This window comes from Heteronotia binoei, chromosome 9 (genome assembly GCF_032191835.1).
Source record: "Heteronotia binoei isolate CCM8104 ecotype False Entrance Well chromosome 9, APGP_CSIRO_Hbin_v1, whole genome shotgun sequence".
Taxonomy (NCBI): domain Eukaryota; kingdom Metazoa; phylum Chordata; class Lepidosauria; order Squamata; family Gekkonidae; genus Heteronotia; species Heteronotia binoei.
The window spans coordinates 36351052-36364743 of NC_083231.1; the positions used below are offsets into that span (position 1 = coordinate 36351052).

General features: G+C 42.3%; 1 protein-coding gene across 3 annotated transcripts in view; it reads left to right on the forward strand.

Moving 5' to 3' along the window:
* Positions 1 to 13692, forward strand: part of IRF2 (interferon regulatory factor 2) — a 58865-nt gene that overhangs the window by 30446 nt on the left and 14727 nt on the right. For all 3 annotated transcript variants that reach the window (XM_060246469.1, XM_060246470.1, XM_060246471.1), the window contains exons 2-3: positions 12025 to 12117; positions 12963 to 13062. In XM_060246469.1, the coding sequence (XP_060102452.1) occupies positions 12031 to 12117; positions 12963 to 13062 (187 nt within the window). In that variant the 5' untranslated portion in view covers positions 12025 to 12030. The remainder of the gene's footprint in view (positions 1 to 12024; positions 12118 to 12962; positions 13063 to 13692) is intronic.

Sequence of the window (13692 nt, forward strand, 5' to 3'; positions counted from 1 at the left end):
AAAATGGTAAATCCACTGGACCTCATCAAGTCTCAGCACATGGAAAAATAGTACATCAAGGATAAAAACTAGGCAAGAAAGCTTTCCCTGTGAATTAGCTGTTTGTATAAGGCTCATTCAGATGTTCAGCTTTCTATGCATGTATTCTTAGTTAATCCAGTCCTTTGAGTCTCCTCCTGAATGGTCAGAATGAACCTAAATGCTTCAGCAAATAGGTGCTTAGGATGGGGGAAGTGGTTACTTGTTGCTGCACTAGTGCAGTAACACAAATCATGGTACAGAGCAGCAATTAAACTATGGAATTCACTGTAAGTGGACATAGTAATGTCATGACCTTAGACAGCTTTGAGAGGGAATTAGACAGGTTCATGGAAGATAGGCCCATCAATGGCAACTAGCCATGGTGACCAAAGGGAACCTCCATATGCAGAACTAGTGAACCTCTGAGCATTGTGCAGGGAAGCAGTGTCAGGGGAGTCTTTGTCATCGATGCCATGGTTTGTGTCCCTCCTCCCAAGGGCAACTGATTGGCTGCTGGATGTTAGACTTGATGGATCACTGGTCTGATCTAGCAGGGCTCTTTTCTTATAGTTTCATAGATCCCTTGTGACACCTACATTAGCACTAGCAATCTTCCAGCTGGACCCACATTCCATATCAGCAGTATGGCTCCCATTTAAGTGTGAAAGTAGACACGAATAAAGTGGTAATAGATGGCATAAAGTGGTAGAGGTACTATGAGGTAGTAGAATGAGCTTTGCCACTTCATATTGGAGGGAAGAAGTTACTTTTTGCAGCCCCCCTACATGAATAATTCTCTAAGTGGAAAGCGAGCACAGCATGCAAAGGGTTAGCCTAGAACAGTTACGTTAGAAAGACAGTATTATAATGAACAACAGTTGTGAGCCAGTTGCTGTATTCATGTTTTGTATCTGTTTAGGCTCTGCATATAAATGTCATGGATCCAGCTCTGTAGATAGGCACCAGTGCAGCAGGTGAGTGAGCAGGTGGGTGAGGAGGCTGCTGACTCTCTTTAGTGCACCTGTGCCAAGGAAGGAGTCTTGTGACCCAGGTGTACTGTAGAGAGGCCTGGTTGCAGGCACACTGCAAAGAGGCAGCCTGCCTCACCCACTCACTGCTTGGTCACCCATCCACTTACCTACTGCCCTGGCACCTGGCTGGCTGGTAGAGAACTGACCAGTATGCAGTGTCCACTACAGAGTAGAGATGGCACCAGCTGGCTCTCCTCCAGTAGCAAGAAAGTGTGAGGTGAATGAATGCAGCAGGCACTCCCACAGGAGCTGGCCTGGAAGGTAAGAATGGACCCTTCAGGGGCAGGGTTGGTGATGGTGGGGCATTGCTCATGACTGAGGGGGCATGACCCTGTCATGCCTCATATGACTATGGGTCTGGATCCATTAGCATTGACTGTACTGCCACATTTCAGCCACACTTGTTTACCATATTTTTCTGTCCTTGAGAATAGGTGTATCTGCCAAAAGAGAATAACTTCTTTTCTGACAAGGTGGTCTCCAGTCCATGAAAATGTAGGCCATATAAAGCTGCATTATGCTGTTTTGCTGCATTATGGCTGGTTTTCTAGTATTTGACAGTGCTGATTGTATAATCTCTTTTCATACTGGAGGCAGACTTGCTACAGTTTTATCCTGTCACATAAAAACAAGAACAAGCAACATGTGTAGGGATTGGCTGGCGGAAAAGAGAAAAAAGAAACAGGCATAAGGTTGTGTTTTTTTGTGGGGGAGGGGTCACATGCAGTAGGCATCTGCATTAGTGCCTTTTACTTTGTTAGAAGACAAAACATTGACTAGTCCAAAGATCCTATCTAAGGCTGCACTGAATAATTCTGAAGCTGCATTTTCCTGTGCGCATGTGTGTATTTTCTTGACTGTTTGCCCAGGCTTATTAGGGGAGGGTGTTTGCACACTGTGTTTTTTTTTTTTAAGAGATATGGCTTTGAACACTGCAGGCTGCAGGAGATAGGGACGTTAATGGAGGTCTATTTCACACTGTGTTCCGTTTTGAATACCAGTGTGTTGTGTGTGCTTAAATTTATGTAACAGGGCTTGGCATGCCTGCTAATTGCCACTGGGCAAAATTTATGAGGCCTGACTCAGCTTCTACCTTTTATATACCAGCTTGAGGCACCAACCTCCTTGTGGGTGTAGGTCAAGTCTGAGAAATTTAGCATTTGCAGGGAAACAGCAGGGAGTGCTTTCTGGGGAAAGATCATGGGCCTTTGTCTCACTTTTATTATATCACATCCTTCTTCCAAGAAGCTCATTAATATACAAGAAGGTCATTACATCTCTCCACCTGTTAATGGAAAGGCCATGCTACATGCAGATGTGCTGGGTCTCAGAATAGGTCTAGGGCATCAAAATGGATTCTGTCATACCAGGTGCAGTCTTTCTCTCTGCATCTCTGTGCCAGAAAAACAACTTTACTTGCCAATCTCAGGGTTCATCTTAGCATTCAAAGGAGTACAGATTGTTTACAAGATAGCTACCTTGGAGACAAATGTATGGATGTAAATGCAAATGTATTGAGAGACTCCTGGATGTATCCTGCATGGAGCTGTGTCACCATGGAAGGTACTAAGAGAGTGCTGTGCTTATTAGAAAGTGTTCACAACCATACAACAAATTCTCCCTGTCCTTACAAAGCTACACCAAGCACAGAAGACTTCTCCCTGAACTAATTTTGTGTCAATGGGAGTACTTGCAAACAACTGATTCTCCTTCTGGAGTGATAAAATCCCAGACAGGACTCTCTTCTTTTCTGTTCTGCTGTCTGAGTCCCTTTGCTTTGGGATGTCCCTTCTCAATATGGAATACAAAAAAAAAAATACACAGGTATGACTTTGTGAAGCCAATGTGGAGAAATGGGATGCTTCTTATTTATTTAATTTTATTTGAATCCCTCCCTTCCCACAAGCAGGTTCAGGGAGGATTCCCTCACATCTGCAGTTATAGCCACTGTGTGATATAGAGGTTAGAGTGCTGGACTTGGGTTTTGAAAATCTTTTGCTACTGTGAAGCTTGCTGTGTGACCTTGGCCAAGTCTTTCAGGCTTAGCTCACTGCTGGGGTGGTTGTGAAGGAAGAACCGTGTTTGCTTAGCAGAGCTTCTTGGAGGAAGGACAGATATTGTATTGAAATGGTAGATGGATAAACAGAACTAGCTGAAAAATATGTTGGCTTCAGTCATGTAGTCTGGGGTCCTGGATTATGTGTATGTACAGGGGATTTCTATTACCTCAACTTGCTGCAATGTGGCATAGATGTAGTCACCTTTGCAAACTGTTCAGGAGCTGCAGCTGTTCCAAAACACAACAGCCAGAATGTTAACTGTGACATAGCTGCTTAGTATTGAAAAGATCTTTACCTGTTCCAGTTTGTTTTTCAACACAAATGCACTATTGACTTATTAAACCCTAAATAAGAGCCAGTTTGGCGTAGTGGTTAAGTGCGTGGACTCTCATCTGGGAGAACCAGGTTTGATTCCATACTCCTCCACCCGCAGCTGCTGGAATGGTCTTGGGCCAGCTTCTGTGAGAGCTCTCTCAGCCCCACTTACCTCACAGGCAGTGTTCCCTCTAAGCTGCAGAGTCTTGTGAGCAAAAATTCTACTTATGTGAGCTACTGGCATTAAAGTTGTGAGCTACTGCATAAATTAGTGTGCTCTGGGTTCATCCTTTCTGAGCTAAGACAAAAATGTGTGAGCTGGAGGCTAAAAATCTGTGAGCTAGCTCACGCTAACTCAGGTTAGAGGGAACACTGCTCACAGGGTGTCTTTTTTGGGGGGAGGAGGTAAAAGGAGATTGTAGGCCACTCAGATTCAGGGTGAAGGACAGGATATAAATCCAATATCATCTTCTTCTAAATGACCCAGAACTGAAGGGTGTTAAGGACTGTTTACTGCCTTATGGATGTTCCTGCTAGTTAAGATGTACATGAGAGGCTCTTCTTCAAGAGAGGTACTGGAGAGTCAGAGAAAGGACTTTTGCTGTGCCCAAGTGATGGAACAGTCAAGTTGACCTGGCACCTACAATAACTTCAGCCCTGTTTTACCTTTCAATTGCATATAATTTTTAGGCAGCCATGTCTCTCAGTTGACAGCATTGTTTCTGGGTTGTCATATTTGTTTTAACCTGATAGTATTGCTGGTCTTGATTCTCCATAAGAGCCTCTCAGCAGAAAAAATGTAGGTTTCCATAAATGAATGGCTGAATATTATTTTATAACACTTTAAAAAATAACAGGAGCCTTAATGCTGGAAAGAGTGAGGCAACTATGTTGCAGCCCAACTATAATGAGAACACCACAGTTAATTTGCATTTACATTTGTACTTCACACACCCAACCGTAATTGCTTGTATTTCCTGGACAGATGGCTAAAGAAGAGCCTCTGTTGCTTAAAGTTCAGCAGCAGCTGAAACCCACAGTTCCTGCATGTTACTTCTGTGCTGCTGGGACTGAGGGTGGGGACATCTTGAGGCCGTGTGTCTTCTTGAACTCATTGAATTCAGCCCCCCTCTCTTCTGCCACCCTTTCTACATATCAACCATCTGTTCTGCAGGTGAACTGCATGGAGATCTCTGTGCACAGAAAGTGCAGCTTTGTACACATTCAAGAGCATGTGCAAAGATGGATTTTGCCAGAGTGGGAAGTTCCCAACAAAGCATAGAAAAGGGGGTGCCTGCAAAGTGAAGCTTAAGTTGATAAAACGTAGAAGGGCATGATTCTAGCTATCACAGCCTCCTCCCCCTCTCTGGAATTTTGTCCTCCCCTGTGGTTTGACACCAAGGCTGTTTTGGTGTTCTGCGTCAGAGGCAGTAGCAGCTACATGGCCAGATCTCAGCAGGCAAGAGAGGAATGCTTAGCTTTGTCCTCTTTTCCTTTGGAACTTTCTGTTGCCTTTCCAGAGGTTTTGTATCATTCAGTCCCTACCCACAAACTAGAGAGAGAGAGAGACTTATGTCAGAGTTAAAGACCTTACAGCTGATATGAACTAGGAGCACAGATTCTTAGTTAGTTGTTCTTGGTGCTCCAGTCAGACAGGCTGTTTTCCTGTGAAGGAAAATATACCATCTAGAACAGGGGTCTCCAGCATGGTGCTCGTGGGCACCATGGTGACCATTGACAACTTTTCTGGTGCTTTTCAAGTGTTTTTAGGAGGTGGGTGAGCCAGGTAAGGCTTTTGCCCAGCAAGGCTTTGAAGTGACTATTTGAGATATGATTGGCTGTGCAGGTTTTTGTTTTTTAATAGCGTTTTGGCAGAAGCTGCTAGCACAGCACAAGGGTTTGCACTGTGTAACTGCAGTTAAGCTGTGGCAATCATTTTGTGGCTGGCTCTGCCTCCGGTGGCAGCCATTTTGTGGCAGCCATTTTGCTGCTGCACCCACCATGATGTGCCAAAATTCCGCAGGCTCAAAATGGTTAGAGGCCCCAGTCTTAGAATGTGCCAAAAATGGTTTCTGCAGTCTGTAAACAGTAGTAGTGTTTCTTGGGTGAGCATCCTGCTTGTGCGTCTTGATAGAAAAAGGCTGGCCTGTTTTGCTGAGGCTCATGGAAGCATTTATCTTGTTCTGTGGTAACCATTCTGGCATGGACATCTACAGTTATACCTTTCTAACTTCATGGAAGTCAGTGGGCTTAAAAAGAGGTATCCTCTAATTAGTATGGCACTGTAAGCCTTTATGGAGGGATAGACTGTAGGAATGCCAACAGATTGTGCAACAGGCTTTTCTGCCTAACCCTTTCCTTCCTTTCGAGGACAACAGGAAGAAATTCTGGGGCTCCTAGCTCTGGAGGATAACAGAAGCTTCTATTTCTGTTACCTGACCCAGCTATTGGGTTGCTAATTTATTTGCATGTGTCAGAGCTACTTCTAATGTTACATTTCGGCTGTCATGAAGATGCTTGGAAAAACAGCAGAATCTTTAGTACAAAGGGTCTGTCTCAAATTACAGAGTTCCATGAGCTACACACAGTGGCCAAGGGATTGCTGATTCTTCCTTCCTAGTGACTGTTGATTGGGCCAGAAGGAAGAGTGCTAATCTACCCTATGACCAGTCCGCACATTTAGGATAATAAATGTTGGTCGGTCACCTCTGCTGACAGTCAAAAGCCTGTTCCCACCCCCCTTATGCACATTAAAGAATGCCGTGGACCTCTGAAACCAGCTTTTTCTTTCCTTTTTCTATTTGGGTTTGTACACAGGCAGTAGTAAAAATGACCACTGTCTTCATCAGTTCTACTTGCCTATCCTTCCTCCCCCTCTTTCCTGCCCTTCCTCTGACCTTCTTTCTGAGTTTATCTTTGCAAGACCTGGCTTGAAAAGTGGGGAGAGAGCTGTATATGTCAGGGTTTTTTTTGTAGCAGGAACTTTTTTCCATATTAGGCTACACCCACCTGATGTAGCCTAATACGCAAAGGAGTTCCTGCTACAAAAAAAGCCCTGCTGTAATGTAATGCAGCATGGAACACAGTGCAGCCCCATAGCAATTGCTTGTATACTCTGATAAGGTGCTATATGGCCACTGGCTATATAAAACTTGATATCTGAATATTGCTGAAAAGTCTCCCAGGAGTAAATGCTATTAATATTTATTTTAAAATTGTATACCACAACTTCTGTTCATACTGAAGTTTCTTTTCCACCAGGAAATGAGCAGTATAATCCTAATCAGAGTTAGTCCCTTCTAAATCCATTGACTTCTGTAAAATTAGGAGTGCCTTGTAAATACAGCAATTTGCAGCAAGAATAGAGAAATACAGATCAGAGTAAAAAATGGACAAAAAAGTAAAAACAAAGCCCAAACCAAATCAGAAGCCATTATGAACCAAAATCTCACATCTGTGGGATCTGGTATCAACCAAACATTACAGCCACCATCAGCATTAAGCCAACCTAATGCACATAGAAGGACAGCATTTTTCATGTGCCTTCTAAAATTCAGAAGGGACTGGGACAAATGCACTTTCTGAGAGAGGAAGCTCCAGGGTTTCAGTATTACTTCAGAGAAGGCCCTCTCATATGCTCCTGTCTGCTGAACTCTGATGTGAACTTTTGGATGATCTAGCTTCTTAATGAACCTTTGGGTGAATCATCTTCCCTATTGCCAGTAATGATGTTTGCAGTAGCTTTCTGCACAGCTCAGCAGCATCATGTCAATTATTTCTGTAGTCCTGCCAGACAGGTGCCTATGGGGATATGGGCCTCTCGTGCCAGCAGCAGCCTTAATATGTTGGCAGATACCCTGACAATTATAAGCCATTACAGCGCATATGAGGCACGTGGTCTCTTAATGTTCCATTTCAAGTACTATCACAAGGGTTGCAGTCAGATGACAGGCTTAATGCGGGGGGTTTTTTGGCTGTGCCTCTAATTTGATCCTAATTTTTTTGTGCTGGAGGATTTTGTCCAAACATCCACTCTTAACCCACTGATCTGTGTGCTCACCCTGTGGTTGACCATTCAGATTATTGCTGCATGGTAACCACAGAATGGTTGGTTGGGCAGCATCCTTCATGCATGTGCATAAACATGTATCCGAAGCACTGGCTCCTTTTTGACAGTTCCACAATCCCTCCCCCAGATACTGTGATAATTGGTTCCTATAACAACTATATTTCTCGGCCAGAAATCACTCCCTTTCCTGCCTGATCTTACTCCCATTCTCACTCATTTCATAGGGAAGTTTCCCCTTTTTCTCTCCTCATAGAGCTTTCCTGCCAGAGCAATATTATGAAGCGGCTTGGAGTAAAATTCTGGGAGTGGAATCCTGGCCATCGATATGGGAACCTAAATAGGGACTATTTCCAGCACCATCACACCCCAAGAAAGGCAGAAAGGCTAGTTTTTTTTGAATTTGTAATGCTAAAACAACCCCCCAATGTGCTCCCAATCACAACAAAATATCACAGCAAAGCAGTGTGCAAGTGATGATACAAAACCCTTGTGCGAAATCCGATGATGAGCACATCGCTAATTGCTTTTTTAAAAAGAGTGGTGAAAATGGAATGGAAGGTTTAGACTTCCCAAACAGCTTGACTTTGCAATAGGGGAATTCAGAATTCTGGAAATGCACAGTAAAACCACATAAACCTTGGACTTTTCCCTGTGTCAGAAAACTCACATAGTCAAGAAGAGGAGAGATTCAGGGAAGTGATGACTAGGGAATGGAATACTGACGATGCTGTTTGAATGCGATTTTGAAATCCACAGGTCAACAGCAATGACATCAGATCAAACAGCTCATCTGACAGCAGCCAAGGGAGTAAAAATGACCTGCTGCCTGGAAAACTGAAGGGAGAAGCTGCCCTTCAGGCCTGCAAAGTTTCTGTTGCTCCAGCCCCAGCCTAGAGAGAGTAGAAAAGAGCTGCTGGCTGGGAATGGAGAGGCTGATTATCACCTTAGCCTTTCTAAGCCCCAGTTGCTCTAGTTTCATCTGCAAAACTGTACTTGCCCCACTTTTGGGGGAGAGGAACACTTCCTGTAAGACTTGCAACCAGCCCTAGAGCTCTTATGCCCATGACAACAGCATTCAATAACATCCTGGATGAAATGACCAGGACTCACTCCTGTTTTCTGCCTCCACAGTGCTTTGTATTACCATGACAGCCCAAAGCTGTAACTTGGCTGGGGCAAAGGAGCCTCCCATCCCATACTGGGCTAATAATCAGGGCTTTTTTTGTAGCAAGAACTCCTTTGCATATTAGGCCATGCCTCCCTGAGGTAGCCAATCCTCCTGAAGCTTACAGTAGGCCCTGCACTGTAAGCTCTTGGAGAATTGGCTACATCAAGGGTGTGTGGCCTAACATGCAAAGGAGTTCCTGCTACAAAAAAAGCCCTGTTAATAATTATTATTATTATTATTATCTTACAGCAGTGTGTGTAGTGTAGCCAGGAGATCCTAAGATTGTTTGGCAGCCAGAAGTTCTCATTCTTTTAGCATTGTGCATCACTAGGTAGAGAGCTGGACTTGTTTTTAAGGCAGGAGACATTTCAGAGATGGCTTGCCATTGCCTGCCCCTGCATCATGCCTCTAGTATTCTTTGGAGGCCACCCTTCCAAATACTAACCAGGGTCCACCTTGCTTAGCTTCTGAGATCTGATGAGATCAGGCTGGCTTGGCTTATCCAGGTGTCTATCCAGAAATGGTGGTAAACTATCTAAATCTACCCATGAAGATCAGAATTCTTTGGATAGTTTTATATAGTAGAATGGCCTAATAATTAGCTGGTTTTGGTTCTTTCCGGCTATATGGTGACCAAGCAAGGAGAATATAGTTTAGTGATTCCTGGGGGACTTCATTGTTGTTAGTATGCAATGTAGTATAAGCAGCTATCATTGTTGATTTACCCTGAATTCAGTTCTGTATTTAGCCATGATCTCACCAGCATAACATTCTTTTCTGTTTTCTTGAAAGATGAAGTAACATCCACTTAAAGGCTAGTGCATTCCTAATTCATGAAAACATTTACATATAATATATGCTGTCTAAACTAAAACTGCCTTCTTTTTACTTCTGCATTACTTTATAACAGGAGTATCAAACATGTGACCTGGGGGCCAAATCAGGCCCTCTGAGGGCTCCTAAGTAACTGACTGTCATCTGCTTCCTTCTCCTTCTCTCTTGCTTCCTTCTGCATCACAGCTTGCTTTGCCAGTTCCCAATCCCTGTATTTCATGGGAGAGATGCAAAGAAAACACCTTTAAGACCAACGAGTACTAATGTTTTAATCATGTTTCACTTTAAGCTTTTTAAAAAAATCTTTAATTCTGTTTGTCTGTGTCCTTTATATAGTTTATATCTCTGCTACCTGGCATTATATTTTATGACATGCATGGCCCAGCCCAACAAGGTCTCATTTATGTCAGATCCAGCCCTCATAACAAATGAGTTTGACACCGCTGCTTTTTAACATTATTTGCTTATTGTCCAGACTCAGTTTCTGCTGTGATCCTTGTACTTTTTTTTTTGATGTTTTATTTTAAAAATTGCATTGCCAAATCCCACTATGTCCCTTCCTTTCCATTTTAAACAAAAGCATGTTTGTATTTTAAGTTTTAAAAAATCTTTGTGTTTATCTGTATCCTTTATAAAGTTTATATCTCTGCTACCTGGCATTACATTTTATGACACGCATTGCTCAGCCCCATTTAAGTCCCATTTGTGTCAAATCCAGGACTTGTAACAAATGAGTTTTCTCCCTTTCTCACAATACAAGAACTCGTGGGCATTCGATGAAATTGCTGAGCAGACAGGTTAAAACGGATAAAAGGAAGTACTTCTTCACCCAAAGGGTGATTAACATGTGGAATTCACTGCCACAGGAGGTGGTGGCGGCCACAAGTATGGCCACCTTCAAGAGGGGTTTAGATAGAAATATAGAGCACAGGTCCATCGGTGGCTATTAGCCACAGTGTATGTGTGTATATAAATTTTTTTGCGACTGTGTGACACAGAGTGTTGGACTTGATGGGCCGTTGGCCTGATCCAACATGGCTTCTCTTATGTTCTTATGACACCCCTGGTCTGTATTATAACACATATCATGTATGGTTTCCTCCTTTCTGTAATGTTAAGGTAAAGGTAGTCCCCTGTGCAAGCACCAGTCATTTTCAACTCTGGGGTGATGTCGCATCATGATGTTTTCATAGCAGACTTTTTACGGGTGGTCTGCCTTCCCCAGGAGCAATCTAGCTCAAAGTCTAAACTGCTTTACAACCTTCCGCTATTAATGTTTACTGAAAAGAAATCCCAGTAAGTCTGATTGATCATCCCCAATTAACAGTGCACTTGATTATGCCTGATATTATGCAGGTTTACTCAGAAGTAAATCCCACTGAATTTAAGGACTTCTATTTTAAATATTTATATTCTGTCTCGCTACAGCATTGTAATCAATGCAGCTGCAACATATTAAAGTTGCAGACTAGTTAAAATTTTTAAAATGCCAACGTCTAAAAACATTAGCCCAACCTTTTGCATATCAGACTAAAAGTACAGCCTGAAAAATACGAACTATCCCAACAATAAAATAATCAGACTAAAAAAAAAAAGTGTAGTAGTTAAAAATTCACTGTAATAAAACCCTTCTCTCAATAAACGCACGCTAAAGTAGTGTTGAAGCACTATTGACTTCTGCTGCCAGGTGTTTAAAGTGTTGGAATCAGTGGACTTAAATGGGATTAATTTTTAATTTTGACATGAGTGTAGCCCTAGCTGAAATTGTAGTGAAATTATTGACTGTACTCATGCAATACCCATGGGCAATGTTTTTATACCAGTATCTTGTATATAATCTTATATATAAGGTTGCTCCAATTTCCACCAGTTCTCCCTCAGGACTTTGGAGAGCTCCCCCCAAAAGATGTGGGTACATATGCAAAACACCAAGTGTTTTTAGAAAGTGTGCAGGGCCAGTGGGACTTCTGCCAAGATGAGCTTCTAACTGGCCATTGGAGATCTGATTGGCTGTGCAGGTTTTTTAAAATTGCTTTTGGCAGCAACTGCCACCACAGCACAAGGATCTTCATTGTGTGTGATTGAAGGTAAACTGTGCATATGCAAGAAAATATTTTTAAATAATATGTTTGTTTTAAAAGGCATAGTGTTAAGCAGACCTTCTGTCTGAAATGGTGAAGAGTTGATAAAAGATTTATGCATAACCTCCCAACCTGACATTTTGTGGTGGGCTCCATCTCCTGTGGCAGCCATTTTGTGATTGTGCCCACCACCCTATGGCAGAATTCCAAAGGTGTTTCAGGCTCAAAAAGGCTGGGGCCCTCTGTTCAAAAGATTGCTTCCTTGAATCAGAGTTTAGCCGAATAGGAAGACTTTCATTGACATCATCTTTGTTGAGCTTGTTCTGTGAATGAGCAGGGCCATTGTTACCAGAGGTGTCAGTTTGATGTTAATTGCTATTAAAGAGAAACAGATCTAAATCATCTAACTAGAAGATCATTTATCAATTCTTTCTCTTGTATCAAGATCAAAATGCCAGTGGAGAGGATGAGGATGCGGCCATGGCTAGAGGAACAAATAAACTCAAACAAAATCCCAGGTCTCAAATGGCTAAATGAGGTAAGGATGCCTAGGTTTTAAAATAGTGATTTTTTTTTTAAAGAATTAGGTTTGGATGCTGCTTTGCAAGACTTTCTGGGCTATTCTAAACTGACCCGTCAGCTTATGCCTAGAAGTCATGGTTTCCAAGGCATACTTTATATTATTAAATTTTATTACAAAAAAACATTATGTACACAGACCAAGTTATAGCCAGTCTCTCAAACACGTATATTTTCATCCCAGAGGGGCCTGATTTAGGCAAATAATATGGACTTTAGAAATAAAAATGCCACAAATATTAGAAATGCTTCTTTTTATAATCTCAGTAATGTACAACAATAGTACCTTGATTGGAAGATGTTTAAATGTATATATGTCATATTTTAAGCAACTGGGGTTGTTTCAGTTTTAAGCCATAACGGGGCATACAAATATTTTCAAACATTAATACTGCATTCCTTTTAAAAATTACGCCCTTCTACACTTCAGTGAATCTAGAAAGGTGTCACTCTGCTTAGATCTGAACTGTTAATTCCTCCCCTCCCCGAATCCCAGTAAAATCAACAGATGTTCAGTGGAAAAACATTATTGAGCCAGAAAATGAGGAAGTGACAAACAGGTATTTGCAAGTTGTGCAACTGAAAATGAATGTTGTTGCTTGTTGATTTACTGCTTTAATCTCTTACTTTTCTTCCCATCACTGATCTCAAGGCCATCTACCAGGAAGTTCCTGTAGGTTCCCAGCCAAGCACTGGCCAGATGCAGACCTGATTAGCTTCAGCATAGGTTATGTGCCTTCAGACAGTTTAAGACAATCTGCAGGTTAATAACTGTTGACAATTCCCATTTGTTTCCTTTTGCAGGAAAAGAAGATTTTTCAGATTCCTTGGATGCATGCTGCCAGGCATGGGTGGGATGTTGACAAAGATGCACCTTTATTTAGAAACTGGGCCATTCACACAGGTTAGGTTTTTGTGTCTGATGTTTCTTCTGTTCTTGTAATACTATTTCCTAGTTTGCTTTTTCACACAAACACCCTGATGCTGGCTCCCGTGTGAAGTGCAGTTAGTGCTTGGGGCTCTTGAATCTACTTCTGTTGCATCTTGCATCTACTTGCATCTACTTCCATATCTCTTTGCCTGCATGGGGCTGCTCTCTCCAGTCAAAGGCATAGGGAAGCCTCATGACTGCAGAAGAGTCATATGCACATCAAAGGTGACCCATTGCCCTGCTCTCTAGTGATGGGTTAAACACAGTAAATTCAAAGGACTGAGTACCTCATATTAACTGTAAAGGTTTGGATCCAGCAGTGCACCAGCAGAAACAACCTAATTAGTACAGTTCTGCTTGCACAAGCTATCAAGTAACACCAAATGCTTTCCTCCCTGTATATTATAGTGCCAAGAAATCACTGACAGAACATTTCATGCAGGCAGAAAAGCAGTTTGGGAAACACTATGTTAAACTTAGCATGATGGACTAATGTGAAGGTTTTTCACACTTCCACATGTGCTAAAATCCTAGCATTTTCCTGTGGATCCAAGCCAATGCTTTGATATTAAAGGACTCTAGTGTGTTGCTTCACACCACTAA